Raw genomic sequence first — 22,604 nt, 5'->3', positions numbered from 1 at the left:
CCTTTGAAAAAATTTCTTAATAAAAATAAGCTGGTTATAAATTATCTTCACAGGATAAGTGATGATGGCTCACAAAAATAAGTGCTGTTTCAAGGATTAAGCTTACTGGCATTATTAAGAATGGTAAAATAATTCTGGAACACAAAAAAAACTGAAAAATTCTATTTCAAAAGAGGGACGTATGGTCACGCACATTTTGCACGATAAACAACGATGTGCGGCTTTCTTCTTAAAAAAAAAATCAGGTTTATCTCGAGGTTCCTTTCACTGAAGCCCTGCCAGCCTCCTGCCAGGGCAGTCTTAAGAACAACATGGACCTGTGGGCCAAGTGATTTTCCTGAGGCCAGACCCGACAAATTTTCAAAAATTTCAACCGGTTCTAATTTCTCTGAGGCCCTTAGGCCGTGCCCAGGTGGGCCCATGTTAAGACGGCACTGCCTCCTGCCAGGGTCACCATTTGGGACGGCATATGAGGCTTCGCACCCGGGCGGCAGGTTGATCATAAAGTGGTTAAAAAAGGCACAACTTACAAAGCATTTTGTGAAAAAATGTGAATCATGAGTTTCATTTATTTTTCAACTCGTAAAATAACCTATTTACATGATATATTTACACTTTCAATATGAGCTCGCAAACTAGTGTTGTGCTATGATGTTTCAGGAGAGAGTTCTGAACTGTTTTTTTCCGGAGATGTTTCTTGTTTGGCTGATTTCCACTTTTTGGCCATTTCCAGAAGCTTCAAGTGAGGTTGCGCAACTTCATCCGAAGGGAAGATATAATCCAAATACTCCTCCCAACCAGCATCAGACTGAAAATATAATTAATATAATTTTAATGATTGAATTGGTATAAACAAATTTCCAAACGTAGGAACTTCATCCATTAAGAGAACTCTACATTGAAAACAGGATTGGAATTTTAGTCGGCCAAAACCAATTTTGTCCAGGCCATCGGCTAAAAATGGTTTTAACTGGTTAAAACTATCAAAATATGACCTTAATACAACAATATTCTGCAGACCAAGAAAAAAAGTTGTACAGGGATTATTGTTGTATCAATTTTGACCACGATTAAAACTACCCCCAGTCAAAAGATACAAACAAACTGATACAACCCTGATTAAAAAATGTTTCATCATTATAACTAGTCTCTTTAATGACTACATACTACCCACCATCATCATATATAATGCAAACAATGATATCTGTTCCATCTTGAGCACAAAATAACACATGCTATTTTATACTGCTGATGTAGCAAACCTCAAACATAATGAACTTTAGCAATGTCTTAAACTGAAAAGGTTTTAAATTTCTTGCAAGATTTTCTATGTGCAGGCAATGTGCGAAGTGACCATGCCACTTCGCACATTGCCTGCACATAGAAAATCTTGCAAGAAATTTAATACCTGAAAAAGATGATGGCACAGTTTGACCTAATTGGTCCTTGCGCCAATAAACCCAAAATCCAATTCACGATGATGCTAGACTTCTGACTTGGACCATAACATATACACAGAGTGGTTGCATTAAAAGTCGGAATGCTCTGAACTGTCCACAGCCTCAACATAACAGAAAGGCATGAAACTTATTGAATGATTTAATGAATAGATGGAAAAGAAATTGGCAGTGAAAAAGATCTGTTCTTGCATCTACCACTAGAGTGTTTTATACACAAATTGTAGTGAATAAGCTAATTTTTTGTAAGTATGTGCTTCATGGCAGAGTATCTGAGAATATCCCTATTTTACAAACATTCCCCTTCTCACATCTCTAATAAAGATTGTGACGTTGAATTTACAAGAACATGCTTTCACTGGTGAATCTCTTTTACGAACATTATGATTCATGTGTGAAAAATTCATCTGCAACAATTCACTGCAGGAAAATTCACCAACATGACACTTCACTGCTAGGAAAATTCACAGATAAACAATTCATTGACAAAGCGACATGGTGAGTGAGTAGATGATCAAGTGAGTGAGTCGCTCACTCACTTGGTTTTTCATGTGGTTATTGCTCATTCATTAGGTAATTAAATTCACTTGCTTACACATTCACTCACACACTGAGGTCTGTGAATTTTCCTATAGCTGAATTGTGTGATGGTAAATTTTTTTCAGTGAATTTTCCGTAAATCATTCTGCATTAAATGTTATGCTGAAATTTTCTGTATCTAAGGGGTGGAGGAGAGGCTTTGGAAATTTTCTTCACCTCTTCATTAAGACATTCTTATGATTTCAGAATTCCCTGGTGGGTAGTTAAGGCTGTAGACAGCTCAGAATACAACAACTTTGATTATAGGCATTTGATTATAGATTTGATATAGAGTGAAAAAAGCATCTCATGTATGAACCTCCAGGGGCATCTGAAGTTTCACATCTAGAGGCTTTATGTAGGAGGTTTTGATTTATGAATGAATTCTCATGAACCCAGAACTACCAAAATAGTTTTATTACACATGCATATTCAATGATACATAAGGGGCGAGATGGTAGCAAGCTTTTACTAGCTCCAAAATAATTTTACGGCTCTAGAGACACATTCACCCATATCTGAAATGGGTCCAAACCTTTTTACTTTGGACAAGGGAGGTTCTGTGGTACACACATATATTTAATACATAAATGTGTGTCTATGATAAATATAAAATGTTCCCAAGCAACTAACGTAAGACAACATGTTTGAAAAGCTTCGTGTTGTGAATAATTATTGGCTTTGAATAGTATAGTGTCAAGATCAGGAAACAAATTGAAATTACCCCGTCTTCTGCTTGGACTTTTCTTCTTTTATGAACTTTTCTCGGCATCTGTTTGATGACATTTTCTTTAGATTCATCATCACCATATTCTTCCTGAAAGAAAAAAATTGTTTTGAGGACTCAAAAAGAGGCTAAATCAATGTATATTCCATTGAGAATATAATCCTCCAAAAACCCGATAGGGGTTTTGAATACTCTTAGGGGAAAAAGAAGAAGTGGGGAGGGGGAGCGGAATTCTCGAGAGATGGAAATAAGCTGTCGTAGCAAAAATCAGTTTTTGTTGTCAAATCCTTTACACTTTATATTTCCTTAGTTTTTTTCTACCTTGGCATTGCAAGACAATTTTATAGGATGCCAAGATAGATCTGAAGATGCTAAACAAGAAAGATTCAGTTCACAATTAGCAAAATGCAAATTAGCAAAATGCAAAACAGCGTAAAGTGGCTTAACTTTAACTACAAACAGAAAAATGTTTAATTTGGCATGACACATGTAAGTCCATTTCTATTTTTCGATGACTGTATTCATCATAGTCACCATGGGGAACACACACACACAATGCATTTGTATCTTATATCATACACACATATGTATGTATTTTGTGGGATCAGTTTGCTCTGACCTAGCGCAGCAGTTCTCAACTTTTTTTTAACTCTGGGAGCCCTTTCTGGTTTGTAATTTCTATGGTGGAGCCTCCTAGGCATATTTTTATTTATTCATCACAGTTACCGATTTATTTTTATTATTTAAAAATATTTCTAATTTTTTCAAATTTACTGGTTTTTTTTCCTCTAGTCACCGCAGAGCCCCTGGGGAGTGCAAACAGAGCCCCCAAAGGCTTCACGGAGTGCCGGTTGAGAACCACAGACCTATAGTATATCATATGGTTGTTTTGTAGGTCATATCTTCAGAACAATACAGACTTGGTTGAGGGAGTACAGGAGACCACTAGAACACTATTACTCAACCGTACATGCACCTCGTACGTATTCCTTTGCAGAATTTCTAATAAACCAGTACATGCAGGAATGTGCTGTGCGTGGGCATATAGTCAGAGTTAGGCTTGTTTTGTATTCTTGCTGGCATTGCTATCTGTCTTTGATATTTGGAAGTGAAGATGGTAAACGCTCCAATTTTCATGTTGTGAAAGTATCATGTTGAAGGTCTGCCTGCTCTTCATGGGAACACTAGTGAATATGAAGGGCTTGAGCTACGAAGAGAGATGCATTTAAACATGTTTTCTTTGGAAGAACATAAGTGTAAGATATGATTGAAGCATTTAAGATTTCCGAAGAGACTGTGATACAATTAATCAGATATTGACATCCCATCAATGAAGTACTTAGACACAAGGGAACGCCTTAATTTTATTGAGGTTTAGTAGGATTCAAAAAATTATAAAATAATATCAATCAAGCAAAAATTAAAAATAATTACTTCGAACTGTTTCCATGCTTCCAGTAGCATCAGCCTTTCTTCTTTATCCTCTGACTTTCGGAAGCTTCTGTTTGCTTTCTCATACACAGAACGGGCATTTCTAACCGATTCTTCCCCTTCACTACAGTTCAGTTCGAAACTGGCAAAGCTCACCCATACCTGAAACAAAAATGGTTTGCACATATGAATTCGTAATATGCATTTTGCCAATGAAATTTACCTAAGTTTATTTGGATTGTACCCATTATGATTCTATATTTCCAATTCAAGGTTTCATAACTGATTTTTTTTAAACATGATATATATCCCTCTCGCACTTTACATTTTCTTTCCTTGATCCCTTGCCTCGACACATAAGTGAGATCACTGTACTATACAAAACATGCACCTCATAAACACTTCTCTGTGAAACTTCTAACCAATTGGTGCATGTCGGAATATGCAGTGTATGTGTTCAAGTACTGCCACCTGTTCACTGGATCTAGAAACAAACAACTTTGCAGTTTATGTTACCTGTTTGTATTAGGCATGGAATTTAAATGTTGTATAGGCCTTATAAAATGTTCATACTGTACTTATAATTACATGCACCTCATAAACATTCCTCTGGAGAATTCCTAAGGAACTGGTACATGAAGGAACATACACTCTGGAACTGTGTGTGTGTATAAGCATGGTCCTAGCATATTTATGTTGTGAGAATTATGCTTGTTTCATGTTATACTGGTGCTGCCATCATTTTATTTTAGATATTTTTCAATTGCATTAAAAATTTTATAATGTAATTGATTCTTGAGATTCTATACATGAGATTATATAATACATGTAAATTTTATCTTATTTGAATAAAAGTCTGACATGGTCTCATCCCTCTTTGGGGCAATGGCTGAAATTGCAGATCAACAATGGAGTCTGTGCCTTGTTTGGTTCAAAAAGGAAAAGAAATGGTGCTGCCATATTTTGAAATGAAAATGACAAATGTCTGAATTTTCATGTTATGTAAGCAATATGGTGAAGGACTGCCCATGGAGAGCCTTTTTCAAATGGGAGACTGACTCATATTCACATCTTGAAGTTGGACAACTGCAGAAAATCAACTTCAGTCAATCCCTTAGCCATGAACAGGGTTAGGCTCTGGATCATTAAGATTAAAATCCAGTATGATGCCCAAATGATGGACCACACAGAGGCACTGTACTATATTGCAAGGCTTGATGAATCCCAGGCATCAAGTTGACTCGAAAAAAATTAGCACTTTCATCTGTAATAATGTATGTAGTATAGCTGAATTTTTATGTGCACATGACCACTAAATTTTTGGAATTTAGTCTAAAAACATGAAATAGGGGTCACTAAATCCAGAAAAGCAAAAACATTGCTTTAAACCATTTTTCTAGAGATATAGGAGTGAATCATTTTTAAAATTTGACTGGCACCTAACTTTTTTTTTTATTCATCACGCCTTACTAGAATTTAGTAAATCTCAAAAAATGAATTTAGCAATATTTGACAAGGAATGTGATTATCATCATCATACTCAAACAAAACAAACTGCAATAAGTTGTCACATAAATTACCTTGACATGTTGAGTTCTTTCAAGTAAACGATTGTACAGATGCCTGGCGCGATCGAATTCCTCTTGTTCAATCTCAAAATCAATGAAAGCTTTCCATATAACTTCAGGCATGTCGAGACGAGGCTGATTGATTGCTATCTCGTATATTGCCCTAGCTCTATCTGTGTCCCCAAGTATAGTTTCCAGATCTGCAAACTAAAATTTTGGCACTAAGTTACACAAACATGTCACTGAATTAATTGGTAAAATAAAACGACTCATCAGCATTGGAACATCTGCGAGCTAAATCTTGAATAAAAATATTCAAGAATCACTAGATGAACAACTAAAGATGGTAAAACTACAAATAGGGATATAATACTAAAAATACCTTCATCCAGGTTCTACAATTCTCAGGTGCAAACTCCAAAAACTTCTCATAGAGGATACGACAACGATCGAATTCTCTCAAGCTGACTTCAATTTCAATATATTCCCGGAAAAGTTTATCCTTAGGACACATACCAATGGCTGTTCCCTTTCAAACAAAAGAATAAGACATCAAATTCATTTAGTTCAATATCAAATTCATACTATGTCAAAAAAAAATGAAAGACTGAAAAAGATACGATAGCAATAGAAACTCAATCACACCACATTTACTACAACTAACGTGTCATCAAAGATGACAGATTCCAGTGAAGATTATTGCACAATCCAGATGATTATTTTATTTTAAAAAAGGAAAAGAATTCATAGGATTTGCACAAATACAATAAAAAATTTCTCAACAATCTTGATAAACCAAACCCCCCTCTCTCAATAGAGTTAGTATCAGATCAACGTTTCTCAACCCCTGGTTCAAAGGAAGGCAATCATTTAATTTTAATTGAATGAAAAATTATTGAATTTTATGCAACTGATAATGAAAATATTCTTGTGGGTTCAAAGAAAAAAATTAAGCCTTCATACTTAGGATGACCATATCTGATAGAGAAATTATAATTCTAGGTAAGGAATATTGAAGTTATCAAAATTGTCATCAAAAAATGAAATTTTCAGCAAAATTAAAATCATGTATGCAAATATTTACCACACACACAAAACTGTTCATCATGACCAGAGTGACCTTATTTAAGAAAAATACGAGATTTTCCCTTAAATATAGAAAATAAAAGACATTGCAGAAAAAGTTGCCTCAAGTCAGAAAAAAATCAACAATTATTGCTAAAACTGCACCAATGGGTGAAAAGGAAAAATTGCAATGTATTTCCCAAAAAAAAGGTTGAACCTAACAAATATGTAAGATGAAAATTTATAGCCATAATTGCTACTGTAAAATACAATTTATAAATTACGAGAATTATCTTCATTCACGATTTTAGTAAAAATTACAAAGTGGAACATGCTTTGTTGAGGAAAATGGAACAATTGTATGCTGTATTAAATTTGATATGATCAAAAATTCAGGGATGTTGCATAAAATACTGGCCATATGATCATTATTCAGGCTGTGGGTTAGTGGTCCATCGAATTGCTTCTGAAATTTTAGTGGTCCTTGGTACCAGAATGGTTGAGAAACGTATTAGATGTATCAAAAATGGAGATCAGATTCAAATTGAAAAATAATTTATAAGGACAAATTATTTTTCTTGTTCTCCCCCCCCCCCCCCAGAAATAATTTCAAGCTTCATAAAACAAATCTACCTATACATTTTAAAATCAGCACAAAAGAAAAATGGAATTTTTCTTTTTTAAGCACTGCGGCGAGTAGCGGATGAAAACTCTAGTGACATTTTATTCAACCTCTGAAATAGTATGATAGACCTCAGATCACAACGAATATACAATTACTTAGAACTCCCTGACTGAATATTCCATATACACAAATAATAGCACAATATTCTAGAAGAAAGTGCGCATAAAGTCTTTGGTTTTCATTATAACAGAGAGGGTGAATCTCTACATTTTTATTCACGTATTAACTATCAAGAACTTTTTTTTAATTTTGAATTAAAAATAAATTTCTCTTCCATTCCGAGACAATTAAATCAATACAACTCTGTAACATGTTCTAAAAAAAAGAACTGAATGATTTTACAAATGGATAACAAATAGCTTTGAAAACATTTGTGATGAATCTTAATTATTATCATGTCACATCGTTAACCAAAAAACAAACAAATTGTTAATCAGAGTATAAAAAAATGAAGATAATTTTTTCTTTATACCAATAGCTTTCTAGCAGCCATGAGATTCTTTTGTCTTATTTCAAACTTTGCGGCCAGTAACCACAGCTTGGCAAAAGTGAAAGACTTGTGAGGAATGACTTTCAAACATGCTTGATAAACATCACGTGTTCGCTCCATGTCTTCAACTTCTAACTCCTCATATAAAGCGTAATTGATCCATAGATATATGTAACGTCGCCAGAGTCTCTTCTCCTGTGATTCAAAACATTACGTAACACTTTGAAACTAAGAAAGTAATGAATGAATCTCAAATTTTGTTTCTTAAAAAAAAATACATTTATACAGTGCATTTAGGGTCAAACCCAGTTTAAACAAGAGGTAAAAATGACTAGCATTTGCTCATTAACAGTTATATATCCATTGCATTTATGGGGTATAACTAAAAAAACTAAAAATGAGAAAGTTGATAAGTAACATCATGCAAATCCAAAAAAAAATTAATCCACACGATACAATATCATCATATACTAAAATACATATAAAATTACAATACACTCTTTTGAACATGGAAGACAGTTGTCTTGTTACAGACGCCAATCTCATCAATTTGTCATTCTGTCATTAACTACTTAGTTATGCATGTTAATGAGAGATATGGAGAAGAAATTGTTAAGAATTATGGAAAAGGTTTTTGATTCAACTTCCCAACTATGATCAAACTTAGCCACCTCAAAGTACTCCAGAAAATCTATATTACCTCGTGTAATCAAAAATCTGATGTATAGAACTCTGATGAATGAAAGTTTGATTGTACAGTCCATGCTTGATTTTATGAACAATCTACAAACTGCAAATTTTTACGAACTTTTTTTCCTTCATTCAAACTGAGCACAATTCTGGCACACTGCAATGGGCAATTTACTGCCAAATATGTGCCAGAAGTATGCATGAGTGCTTAAGAGTCTGAATGGGTATCTAGAGTTCTGTGTGAATTTTTCAATGTTGCCATTTATTTTTCAAAGGGTGAGTGAAGTGTAATGATTGAATATTTGTTATACCATTGTGTAGGTTTAATGCTCTTTGTGGCGAGACTTTTTAACAGGGAGATTGGCTTATATTCACGCCTCGAAGTAAGGACCACAGTAAACCAACTTCAGTCAACATATTTGCAAACTAATCTTCTGGGGTCAAAAGCAATATATTATTAATTTAAATGACTTCCCCCATTTATAAACGTTTGATTTTATGAACTAGTTTTTGTGCCCACATGGGTTCGTAAAAACGACTGTCAACTGTATATGATAATTAAGGGATCAGTAGAGAAACAAATTTTTAGGACTTTTTGGTCTTATTGCAACTGGTAAAGATAACAGGGTAACAAAACATTCAATTTCTTCCCACTTATAAATAAGAAACACAAAAATAGGCTGATTTCAGAATGAAAAAATTCTCACTTTCTTCAAAGGTATATTTGCAATTGCTCGTTCATACACTTCTCTTGTGGCCTCGATATTTCCTTCACTTTCTGTTAGTCTTAGGTAGTCAAACCAGGCATCATAGTTATGTGGATTGCTATTGACTTCCTAGAATAAGTGAAAAATAATGAAGCTATTGTTTTTGAAGATTTAGATTTCCAGAAAATTCAGTTAATACAGTAGAACAGAAATAACTCCACTTACAGATGACTTGACACTAATTATTCCCATGGTTGATAAAATATTGATAATTCAGATTATGACATTTATTTTAAATAAAATGAACAATACTCATCAAGAAACAGGTGGCATTATGTTGTACTGCAATTTAATTTTACTTATTTATTCGCTTTAAACACACAATGCAACATTACTCTTCCTTAAGCAGGAAATTGACCTCCTCTTTGTTTTGCTCTTTCTCAATCGGAAATCCCACAGTTCCTACTAAAGGAAGGGGGCTAACAGTCCCGGAGAACAGAGAAATTAATTATGTAATCACCCATGCCATGAATTATATTTTTCTCTGATGATTTTGCAAATAATAGCCTACCAATAATTCTTCTTGCACTGCGCTTTAGTTTCTAGTGTAAGGTAGTATATAATGTCTAATAGATATCCTTGACTCCCTCGAATGCAGCTGGCATGGGCATGCGAGTTACATAGTATATTTTCAGGAATTATTGCGAAGAAGGCTCAACCACCATGTGAACTTTCCTTATTAATGCAGGGCAGGACCACAATACATGGGCCTACTTACACAAGGGTCTCAAGTGCATAAGAGGTCTGATGATAGTGAGATTTGATACAACGATTTTTGAAAGTGTGGTAGGCAGTTACTTCGATCTATATAGAGGCCCAGAACATCACTTTATCTGAGGACCCATGGTGCTGTTAAGATGGCCTTGTGGGCCTCAAGACTAAAAACCTAGGATGGACATACATGAAAACAATGTTATACCACTTGAAAGCAATGTCCCAACACTTTTTCCATTTAGAAACATGTTCATTGATGCACAGCCAGGGGTCTGTCCAACCAAAATTTGGGCCTATTTTCCAGACCCTTCGCAAAATAAAAATTAATGAAACCATAAATTTGCCATTTTATTTCTTTTGCAATAGATTAACTAGATTATTTCACTTCTCACAAAATTGCTTATTTTTTACAAAATTAATGATCCTTTTCACAAAAATAAGGAAAATTTTCACAAAAACAGGACCCTACAAAAAAGAATCTGGACAGACCCCCAACTGCAAAAGAACTAGGATGGAAAAAGAATCAGAAAAGGCCCAGTCTCCTATTTATAGGTCAGCGAATCAACTCCTTGTTTTACACCACGTAATCATGATATTTTATAATGTATTTCATTTAGAAAAATACTAGATCAATGAAATAATACAGTCAGTCATAATTTAAAACATTTCTGTCAATTAAACCTCACTGGAGTAAAAAATTCAACATCTATGCTGAAACCAAGATATTAGCAAAGTTTTAACTCCAACACGGGGTACAAAGATTTGTACAAACAGGTTGAAAGCAGATTGGAGACAGTGCAAGAGATGATGAGACATAAGTGAATGCAAAAAACACCAATAATATGCATGTACTGGACAAATAGAAAACAAAACTGTAGTTGTCCAATTTATAGTATGCTAGGCGTTGACGGGTCAAGTGAGAAGAGCAAAGATTCCCTTATTTCAGACAATTTCACTGCTCCTTCACAAATAACAAATCTTTTTACTTTTCATGTAAATTAGCAGGACAAAAAAGTTTATGAATTTGTAGATGATGTAACATAGACTGGTTCAACTGCTAGTGGAGATCTAGACTACTAGAGTATCTAAATAATCTGAGTTGAACAGGACAGAGACCACATCGGATTGCTAAAACTAGTAGAAACCAACATTTTAAATGAGAAGAGGGGGAATATGTTTTCTTAGCTGTTTCACCTTTAATCTATATAATGGTTCAATTTATCAAACTGCTAAGCCCATGGCCTCTTTATAAAGGAAATTCACAGAAGCTGCAGCCCTGGGGACGAGTGACATAGTGGTAAGATGCTCATCTACCACCATGAAGGTTGCTGTCATGGTCCTGGGTTCGAACCTGAGGGAGGATATAGATAAGATATTTTCCCAAACGAACTTGAGGTGACTACCAATAGAGGACGCCTTCATTTCCAACCCACCTCACTAATGGCAGTAAATTGCAATATAGCAATATATGAGTTTGTGTTTGGTGAAGTAGCCCTTGAAGGACCTTGATATGAATGTTATTTTTTTCATGCTATATATTTACTAGAGAAGGGCTTGTGAAAACTTTTGGCCTAAGGGGTGCACTGAAGACCCCTAATCAAAGACCCCTTCAAACTTAAATTGCATTCATAATAAAAATGAGACAAAATTTTAAAAAAACCTCTTTCTTGGTGGAAAATTGGTTTTGAAAAAAAATTCCAGCACCTCAAATTATGTGAAACCTCGAAGTTTCAAGATTCTACTGTAAAAATTTAAGTGCATAAATGATCTTGAAACCTGGTATGGGTGAGATTAAATGGAACTGTGCTGATCCCCATTTATAAGGGTGTGAAGTGTTCCACTTTATGAGTATAATTTCTCTTTCAGTATAAAATTACTCTCCTTCAGCTTACCTCTTCATATTGATACTTCCTTTTGCTCACTATAACATCTTCTATGCCTGCTCTATCTCCATATTTCTTCTCGTGAATTGTATAATTCTTGAACAGCTCAGCTGCTTTTTCCTTTGGAATTTTGTCGAGAGCATATTTGTATATCACTCTGACACGATCATGCTAGAATGATGGAAAAATCCTTCAGCACAATCGTTAAATTCAAATGGAATTAATAATATAGAACATGAACCTCTATTTCCATCTGACTTATAATAAACCCTACTGAAATTTTCATACTTTTTTACATATTCTCTCGTAATATCACACATTCAACTAAAAGCAGTCAGTGAATTAAAATGGCATTCACGGGCAAACAAAAAGCTTTGTGTGTTAGAATTTGTTAAATTGCAGTCAGGCCCACGAGTGTATGGGCCATTTTTTTTATAGAGCGAACTGTTACAATTGTAGTGTACCTGGATATACTACAGTTATAGAAACATTGTTATGACTTCATTTTTAACATAGGATTTATATGGATCAATGTGACAAACTGCACAATATTTTCCTTAACTTTATGCCTAAGGTTAGGATAATAAGAGCTTAGAGCACTGTAAAGTTCATGCCACAAGGGAAATTTAAAATTTTACAGATGGAAATTCATTCTTAAATATTTTGAGAGAAAATCTGTTCATAAAATGGTTAAAGCATGGGCAGAGATTTGAGGGAGGCATCTTCCCTCAACATCAAAGATGTATGCGGGTTATCTCTGATCTGTATACAGGGAGTATAGCAAATGAGGTATGGCATTTTACTGGTGAACCGTTGATCCTAGAGGCACACTTCCAATTAGAGAAAGTATCCAAATAACGTGTAGTATTCAGATATGTCATTAAGCATGGGCGGAGATACGGGGGAGCGTCAAAGGTGGAGTCGACTGATCTAATGTATATATGAACTGACATCATCGTGCCCCCCAAACTTCCAAGTCTATCTCCACCTATGGTTTCAAGGGGTTGTATAATTATTAAAATAAAAAAATTAACTTTTTATACAGTCTCTTTGCGGCTCACAAAACCCAATTCTAAAGTTGTGCCAACAAAAAAATTCCATGCTTTTAAGTTCAACATTCACTTATATTTGAATTCGAAAAACAGGAAATTTGTAAAAAAAAAAAACTCTAAATGCAGAAAAACCTGTTTATCAGGTTATCCACTGTAATGCAGTCCGCATTTAATGCTGTTTTTTCCCCCCAAATTTCCTCCATTTTTTGAATTCAAATATCTCAGTGAATATTGCACTTGAAAACATGAACTTTAAGTTTTTTTGTTGACATTAGGAGAGACAGGGCAACAAGTTTCTAATTGGGTTTTGGGGCATGCAGGAGTGTACAAAAAGCTAATTTTTTATTTTATTTTAATAACTACAACTCTTTGCAACATGTGAATGACATATCTGAGCACTACACGTTATTTGGATACTTGCTCTAATTGGAAGTATACCTCTACTATGCCCCCTGTACATCGACAACTCAGTTAAAAGGCATCAAATCAGAAAAATTTTATTTTGAGTTATGCACACCATGAGAACAGTGGAAAAATGCCTCTACATATGCACCAGCTCCCAACTTTGTTTATATGCTCTATATTGTAATTAAATCTGAGTTGATTCCCATTCAGTTCCATACAAAGTGAATCTATAAAATTTCGGTATCTCAAAACATAGAATTTTGAGTTGTTGCCTTTCCGAACTGAGCCATCAATATGTGTATTGACATCATTATCCCCCCTCCCCCAGACTTTCATAAGTCAGTGGCAACCTGTATAGAGTTGAATCTGTCACTTCATGTATCTGCCAGAAATTATTGAAAAACCACCGATTGCTAAATGAATTAAGTCAATTCAATTTTCAATCTTAATTTAAAAAATAAATCTATTAAAAATAAGCAATAGATTTTTAATTTGATTCATGTTAAAAGAATATACATAATTTGTCAAGCAATTATTTTCACACAGTAAGGCAAAAAAAACCCCTTATTTACTTCTCTCTGATTCTCTTCAAACTTAGCAAATGCTACAAAAAGCTTTTCATCCATGTATTCTTCACCAAAGAATTCTACTGCTCTTTCATAAATAGCTCTGGCATTGGATATGAAACTGTTCTGTTCTTCGAATTTTGCATATCGAATCCAATTTTTAATATCAGGATGAACCATAACAAGTACAAATCAGTTAAGGAAATATCCAATGAATATATAGGATCAAAAAGAGAAATGTCATTAAAAAAAACATGTATACGGAATTCAATTTTTTTAAAATTCTAATTAGTTATAGATTTCATTAACATATATAGCAAAAATAGGTGTGAAAGGATATATCGTTCATATATCTGTCTCGCTCGATCAATTTCCTTGAAGCGCAACTCAAACTTGATATATGTAAACCATGCTTGTTCATCCGGTTGCCATTCCATCCATCGTTCAAACACTTGTCTGGCACCAGCTATGTTATTTAGTACTTGCTCCATGTATGTATACTTGTACCAAAACTGGTTCACCCTTGGTAGCAATGATACTGCTCTGTCCCAAATATTTCTGGCGTGGTTCACTTGCCTGTGCCTGTATTTAAATTATTAAGGGGAAAAAAATGTTATTTGCTGGTAGGCTGAATTCCAATGAGTCAAATATCTATTTATGTTCCTTCATTACTATACAGCAATTTAATGAGCCAAACTCATGATATGTCTAAGTTTTTTGTCAGCTGCACAAATTGCATCACTTGCATTTAAATTCACAGTGATTGAACATTCAGAATTCATTGTAAACAAACAGCTAACTAACCTCATTTCCATCTCAGCATATTTCAGCCACAGGGTAGCATTACGATGATCCACATCCAAAGCTCGCTCATAAACAGATCGAGACCTGCAATAACGGAGAAAAAAATCAAAACAACAGAATACTAATGAAACTGTTACAAGTTTTCCGAAGACTAAAAAAGTGGTTATGCACTAGGTATAATTCTTCACATAAATGTAAAACTACCTGTCAATCTCTTTTTGGCTTTCTTCCCACTGTGCATATTTGATCCAGTTGTTGATCTGTGTCCTGTTTTTTCTTATATTGTCCTCAAATGTCTAGAATATTCATGGGATGGAAGAAAATGTTAGAAGATTGTCATTCATACAAAATCCAATAATCAACTTCATAAAAAAGGAACAATGCAGATATCTCTGTCTAGCCATAGATATTTAATTGAAGGAAAATCTTTGGTATTAAATCAAATAGGATTTTTCTACCTTTCTGTTATAAATACAGTGTATGACGCTTAATTTGATCACATTGAGACTCTGGGGCTTTCGATAACAATAACTGATTGATAACTATATCCAAAAAATCCTGGTTTTAAGTACGATGGTCATATAAGTTCCGCAGAGGAATATGGACGAGGTGTATGTGTGTGTATAATGGTTATTTGCAATAGAAAAGCGTCATAACGTTCTTCTCTACAACCAATTCAAATAGAGAAAAATTATGAAGTTATGGAACAAAGCATATGAAAACGAGACGTCTTTTTCTTTCCTATTATAACCAAATTATAACTTTTTTAAAGAGGTTTCAAAATGTTAAATCATGCAATTTTTTTTTCAATTGTTCTAAAACAGGATTTCTTCTCCCGTAAGTTAAAATATTTTTTTATTCAGAAATTGTTGAAAGAATTAGAGATTAGAGTTGAAATGGAACTGTCTAATGTATATTACAAATTACAATACTTTTCATAATGTGTATGGTACATTCCATAGATTCCCTCATGAAAGTTCTCCAGCCGAAGAACTGTGAATGTGGTCAGTTGAAAGAAACTGACCATGAACTGAAGAAAGGTTTTTTTTACCTTGCATGTGCCACTATAGGAAAGAAAATCGCACAAAAAAGTGCTACACACAAGTGGATCATAGCGGCTACTATAGCCCAATAAGAACATTGAGAACTAAGTACAAAAAAGTTTCATCAGCAAGGCAGGGACACCTTCTGGCTTCCTAAATAGTTGATAATAATAACTTATAGGGAGAAAAAATATGTCGCTGGTTTAACCTTAGCTTCGCAATATGCAGTAAAAAAAACTTTGGACAAAAAAAAATTGATAACGTAAACCAAAGTCCTGATAACTATAAAGAAATTTTTGTTCCTATGTTATGATATCTGTCAGTTTTACGCTTAGTGAAAGAAGTGATAACAATACCCAAATGATAATGTTATCCATGATTTTAATAAGCAGCATCTTCCAGTAAATGACCATAAATCTTTTAAAATCAATATCTCTACTACTCCAGAATAGTTTCAGGATAATTCATAATACAGTCAAATCCAGTTTTAACGAATACTGCTATAGCGAAAATTTTGTTTTAACGAACATTTTTTTAAATCCCCCAAATAAGTTTACATAGAAACAATGCTAGGTAACCTGGAATTCCTTTATAACTAAATTTCGGTTTAACGAAGTGATTCCTCCGGTCTCTTGGCGTTCGTTATAACGGGATTCGACTGTAATTGCACACCAATAAAAAAAAAAGGACACCCACATCCATAACTTAGATGGGGAAAATCAACTTCTTTCCAAACTGTGTCACTCTAAAAATTTCAATGCAAAGACCATAGGTCCCATCTCACAGGCAAGGATCCTTTTTGTTAAAAGTATAATTCAGTTGTCCTCTCATTTTTGTAAAAAAGCTTTTTTTGCTTTTTTTTCTTTAAATAAATTTTTATTATTTTTCTGAATCACAATTTCAATAACCAAAATGCAAATTGCATGTGATAGGTATTGATAAAAGTTCATCTTTTAAGCTTTCGGCCCCAATAATTGAGTAACAATAATAATGTAACCAATATAATGTAACCAACTCCCACCCTGACACCTTTGATTCCTGTATATACATGACGTCCAGTGGAACCTGATTTTCAGTGCAGTGTCTTGAAACATCCAACTTGATTTTTCCTTTGCGGTTATGCATATAAACCCATAGGCCTATACCTAGTGCCCCCTCTAAGTTTCAGTGTTAAAAGTGCCAAATTTGTGTTGGAGCAGAGTGTTGGCTGATAGAACTCCAGCCAGCAAGTCCAAAGATCAACCTTATTTATGAAAAAAAAGTACACTATTAACTCCTTCATGTACAGGCATTTGGCAGGAAATTTTGATGATGGGCAGTTGAGCTAACAGAGATAAATCTAAAAAATGGTATCATTGTTTACACATAAGAAATGAAGGGGAAAAAAAGGATGAGGGAACAAGTTTCTATTCTTTTTCCAACTTCCAGCCATTTTCTTTCTCTACATATATTATATATCACATTTTTTTTTTTGCTCCTCAAATTACCCAGAAATCGAATTAATAAGTAGAAAGACCTCCTGACTAAGATAATGAGGCAACCAAAAAAAAAAGGATCTGAAAGGATTGCTGGGCAGAGGTGCATAAGCAGATACTTGCAACTTGAATGGGGGGGGGGAGGGGTAAATCCCGAATGTGTACAGTGAAAAAGGAAAGGGGACAAAAAAATGTCTCTCTTTGCCTTTATAATACCATTTTTTTATACTGAATGCAGTTGGGGACCCAGTTTGTCTATGGCAGAGCCTTAAGAGAACTATGGCTGAAAGAGCTTAAAAACACTGGCATAAAGTTAAAATTTAAGCCATTACCAACACCTGAGAATCAGGAAAAACTAAAAAATTTCTCGGACCAAAACTCCTGAAGAAAGAAAGAAATACTGTATAATTCAGAAACTTAACCTTCCAAATGGACGGCTTTTATATGAGAGGAACCACAAGTGCCATTTGTAACATTTTGGAGATATACCGACATCTAAACTATTGACAGGTGGGATTTTTTTTAATCTAAATAGAAACAAGTGACATATAGGCTGTGATGCCATCTGTGTGCACTTGAACCAACTACCAAACTGAGGAGATAACTGAATCAAAGAAACTTTAAATGACATTTTTTCAGTTTTGATTTAATGGCGATGGGTTCCTTTTATATAAAAAGCTGTCAAATGTTCTTAGCATTTCAGTTTTTTCCCCCTTCACAAAATTTTTACCCCGACTTTTATCAAATATTTTCATATTTCCCTGACTTTCGTTATTACTTTACATTTTCTCAGAGGTCTCAGACCAATTCTCAATGCCCCTGACACCCCCGGAAACCTTGAATTATAGGCCTCGCCAAACAACCAAATGAAACTGGTGCTGGCTTCTAGCTCACAAGTTAACAAGACCAATCAAATCGGCTTGCTCACCAATAGTGTTATATGAGATGACTCGCTATGATGGACATTTTATAATTAAACAATAAGATTTTTGTTTTGTTTATTTCTTATGTTCTTGTATATGGTGTGAGATAACAGATGAGATGGCATGCACCCCACCCCCTCCAATTGCTTCTAAAATATACCTCATTAATGTACATTAATTTTTCTTAACAAAACCCCGCAACTTTTCTCCAATAACTCTCAATCCTATCTCGTCTGTTATCACCACAAGTTATGTGACTCGTGACAGTAGCCAATTGTTCAGGGAAAATATATTGTAAAAATTTTGTATGTTTAATTTTTTTTAAACTAAAAATAAAGTTTAAAAAAAAATAAAAATAAAGTGTTCCGGACTCTGCCACAAAGCTGAACTGGAAGAGATCTTGCCAATGGGATAAGTCCAGTGGCAAAGTTCTGGTGCTGTCCAAATTATGTTGGATTACTATAATCGAGTTATTATAATTGAGGTTTTGCTGTATAATGAAGCTCCTTCAAAATTTTCTTCCTGACAAAAGAGTAGGCTAAGCATAAATTTTTCCTAAAACAACTCCCTCGTACGTACCTTTCGCTTTCTTAGTCTGTACTCTGCAAGCTCTTCTGGATCTGATATCTTTTGTTTCGGTGGCTAAATGAAAAATGAAAAAAAAAAAATTGAACATTTCAAGGATGTAAATTCATAAAATCAGAAAATTCATAAGCCAAGGCATTCGTTAGCTAAGGTATAACTGTCCTTACAGAATCAATTTTTTTTTCAACACTTGTTACAATTTTTCATCTAATTAAGAAAAAAATGTCACCATTATTTACTCTCAAGTATTTAATGAATCATAAAATTTATGGCGCTTGTATGCTGTATTATAAAAAAATCTTTACCGGAGGTAATATTTCAAGGTCTCTTTCTTTCGCCTCTCTGAGCAACTGTTCTGCAGTTATCTGTATTTCCGCTGGTGTTTTGTTCTTCACCTACACAAAAAAAAAACAACGAAATAATGAATAACATAAGGCAAAAAATTGGATTAAAAATAAGAATTTATACACAGTGATATGAGTAAAGACGACTGAAAACTATAGCGATTTCGGTGAATCAATATGCAGACTGCTTAATGTGATCACATCAAGAGACAGAGTTTCTGTTATAGTTCTATATCTGAAAAAAATATCCTAGTTGTAAGCACGATGACTATATGACCTGTTCGGTGGAACAGGACTTCCGTTTTCTTTCCCATATAACAGGTTTCAAAATGTTAAATCGTGCATTTTTTTCAATTGTTTTAAAATAAATAAAATGATTTAATTTCCCCTTTAACTCTAACAGTGACAATATCGAGATATCTTGTCTTCTTACAATCCTCTCATTTTGGCAATTATGAGCACAGCTCTGTACAGAGAGCTTTGCATGATCACATGTTTTTCCTTCCTCTCCCTGCCCTGTCAATCGATACCAGTAGGCGGAGTCAGCTCTTGTTCAAAGTCTGATAACAGAAGGGGAGAGACGATGTTCACTCGTCTTTCCATTCACTGTAGGATACGATTATGTGGGTTCATGGAAATTTCGCCTGTCATCTTGTCCCCGGTATATTTATCTTACCCTGACCATGTAAGTGATGAAGTGAGTGACCAATTGAAAGGCAGAGAGACTGTATGAATGTATGAATGAGTGAGAGTGTGAGAGATCAAATAAGTGTGGTCACTCATATGGTCATAAACTTGATCACTCATATGTTACTCACTTGGTCACTGATACAGTCAGAGGTTCATTTACAGTTTAACCACCTGTGGACTACCTAACTTATGATGCCCTTCTTCCAATTCTAGTCTAATTTTCTTGATTACTCTTTCCTTGAATTCGCCACCCTATACTGTAACCTGCAAGCCCCCCCCCCACCTGTAAGCGCACTTGCATTGAAGTTTTTTTTTAAATAACGTGATCATCACGTATTCCAAAGAGATCTTTATGATCTCTGTCCAGGGAATTTGTTGGTATGTTAGTAGACATCTATGCCCGAACCGGGATTCAAACCCAGACCTGCACAGTCAGCAGCTAGCTCCCTAACCACTGGACTGCCAGGTGGCGTTCCTCTTCTTGTCATTCACATGCTCTCTACGCAGTGCTGTCGGAACAGCTTCAGTATAAGGGACACACCAACTTGGCGACTTTTTTCCGATGATAAGTTGCCAGCGCTGGTGCGCTATGTTCTGCATTGCTGTTTTTCTACAGGGTTATTGTTCTAGAATGTCCTTTCTGTTAAAAAACTACAGCTGGGTGGCGCTGGTGGTTGTTTTTGCCTGTTCCAGCGCATCTTTTGAAACGTTCAACTGCTATTTTCAAACCGGTCTTCTCCCTTTTTTTTCATTCGCTCTCTTTTTCTTTTCTTTCAAATGACGTCACCCCACAGCCGCAGAGTTTTGAATGATTTTGAAAATCGTTACCGTTGTGAAATGAGACCTTTTCTTACAGCTTGATTTTCACACAATGTAGGGTGTGGATCGGATTAATTATTGAATATCATTAGGAAAAAAATTGCCAGCATAAAAAGCAATAACAGAAACCAACATCATCGGATTTTTCCATCGTGTCTCAGGTTGTACCCTTAATATTTTCCTTTATTTAAACATGCCAGGGTTTTATTTATACCCCGATCGATTTATTCTTAAAAAAATGGTCCAGGTTTTATTTATACTGATCTTGTTTTTTAAACAACAGGAAGGGTGTTTATGTTGTTTTGATTTTATTATATTTAGTAATTACTATGTGCTTATTGTGGTTTCCGTTGTTTTTTATGCTGGCGATTTTTTTTTTTTCGCCGCCGGTGATGTGTCTAACGGCCTTGGCGACTTTTGATCAGACATGTTTGACGCCGAAAAGAAAAGTCACCGAAAATCACCAACCTGTCCCTTATACCGAAGCTGTTCTTCGACGGAACAGCTTTGGTATAAGGGACACGCCAAATTGGCGACTTTTTACCGGCGATAAGTTTCTATCGTTGGCGTGCTCTGGTTTGTTGTTGTTCTTCTGGGTTGTCGTTGTTCCAGAATGTTCGTAGAATTCTGCCAGTCGGTGGCGCTGGCTGTTGTTTTTCCGTGTTCTTAGCGTCCTAGCGCGTCTTTCAAACGGGTTTTACTGCCATTTTCAAACTGGTTTTCTCTTTTTCTCATTCTATCCTCTCTCTTTTTTTCTTCCAAATGACGTCACTTAATAGCCGCGCCGTTTTGAAAAACCGTTGGGATAGTTCTTCATATTTTCTCTTCCTTCCGTATATATAATGTAGTGTGTGTGTCGGATTAATTGGAATCATTTTGGATATCTTTTCCTTCCGGTTGTACCTTTAATATTTTCCAATATTTATTCTTTTCTACATGCAGGATGCCCCTGCATCCTTTTTATTTTATTTATTTATTTTATACCGTTGATTATTTATAAGAACCTGGATTCCCGGAAAGAGAGTCCGGGTTTTAATTTATAATAAATAGAATATTTTTATTTATACAACAGGACCGTTGTTTATTCACAACGGTCCGGGTTTCATTTAAACCCTGCTTAATTTTTTTTTATCCAGTTTTATTTTTTAAACACTCCACAGCTTATTTTTGTTTATGCCATTTGTTTTTACTGTTTTCTATGCTGGCGACTTTTTTTTTTCTGGCGCACGTAGTGTCTGGCGGCTTTTTCTCGGGCCGTCTGACATATTTGGCGCCGGAAAAAAAAGTCGCCGAAGATCGCCAACCTGTCCCTTATACCAAAGCTGTTCCTACAGTCACTCACCCGATCAGGGCAAGCGGAACGTACCGGAATGAAATTTCCCCTAAACCTTGACAACCACTGGTGCACCTTGTACTAGGAATTCACCGCTTAGGATTGCAACTTATCATGCAACTAATTGAGAGATAACTCCTCTCAAATATATTCTTACCTTCGCAACCTTCGGTATTTTCTGGGGCTTCCCGCTATTGCTGGCCATTTTTGAAACGAACAGCTAGAAAAATAACACACAAACAAATCTAAAAACCAACGTTTTTGAAGTCTTGTTTACAACCCAACGTTATCTCTGAAGAATATTTCTGACAAGGATTTTTAAAATTTCCATGCCACCCATTCCGTTGATTTCATGTTTAAGGAGACACATTTTTCATGACGTAAGACAATCACGTTGGTGGCAAATAGACGCACGTCAGCTGATTAAACAGAAGTTGAAACTCTAATTCGTATTCATGGGACGTTTACATATTAGCATGAAATTTTAGTTATCTAGCCCTTTTTATAAA

The 22,604-nt window shown here is 34.9% G+C and overlaps 1 protein-coding gene across 1 annotated transcript; it reads right to left on the bottom strand.

The window, feature by feature from the left end:
* Positions 1–536: 536 nt before the first annotated feature.
* Positions 537–22,391, bottom strand: crn (pre-mRNA splicing factor crn). Its single transcript, XM_089245938.1, has 15 exons — positions 22,253–22,391; positions 19,215–19,304; positions 18,904–18,966; positions 15,088–15,179; positions 14,884–14,967; positions 14,420–14,661; positions 14,086–14,264; positions 12,066–12,227; positions 9,400–9,528; positions 7,985–8,197; positions 6,145–6,291; positions 5,775–5,969; positions 4,198–4,356; positions 2,761–2,853; positions 537–808 (listed from the first exon to the last, which is right to left on the bottom strand). The coding sequence occupies exons 1-15, from the start codon at positions 22,298–22,300 to the stop codon at positions 647–649; spliced, it is 2,058 nt and encodes a 685-aa protein (XP_089102064.1). The 5' UTR covers positions 22,301–22,391; the 3' UTR covers positions 537–646.
* Between the last annotated feature and the right edge of the window lie 213 nt (positions 22,392–22,604).

This window comes from Pholcus phalangioides, unplaced genomic scaffold, assembly GCF_987345545.1.
Source record: "Pholcus phalangioides strain wild (caught in Gottingen) unplaced genomic scaffold, Ppha-v1.0 ptg000016l_1, whole genome shotgun sequence".
Lineage (NCBI taxonomy): Eukaryota > Metazoa > Arthropoda > Arachnida > Araneae > Pholcidae > Pholcus > Pholcus phalangioides.
Note: the sequence above shows the minus strand (reverse complement) of the source record. Positions and strands in the feature narration are given on the sequence as shown.

What these genes read in the sequence shown, in the direction of transcription:
- crn (XM_089245938.1), bottom strand. Translation starts at nt 22,300, where the DNA reads ATGGCCAGCAATAGCGGGAAGCCCCAGAAAATACCGAAGGTTGCGAAG. An exon ending in GAGACAGATATATGAACGAT is followed by an intron (nt 14,265 to 14,419) that starts ATATCCTTTCAC and finishes ACTGATTTGTAC; the next exon opens with TTGTTATGGTTCATCCTGAT. An exon ending in AAAGAACTCAACATGTCAAG is followed by an intron (nt 4,357 to 5,774) that starts GTAATTTATGTG and finishes TTTTTGTTTCAG; the next exon opens with GTATGGGTGAGCTTTGCCAG.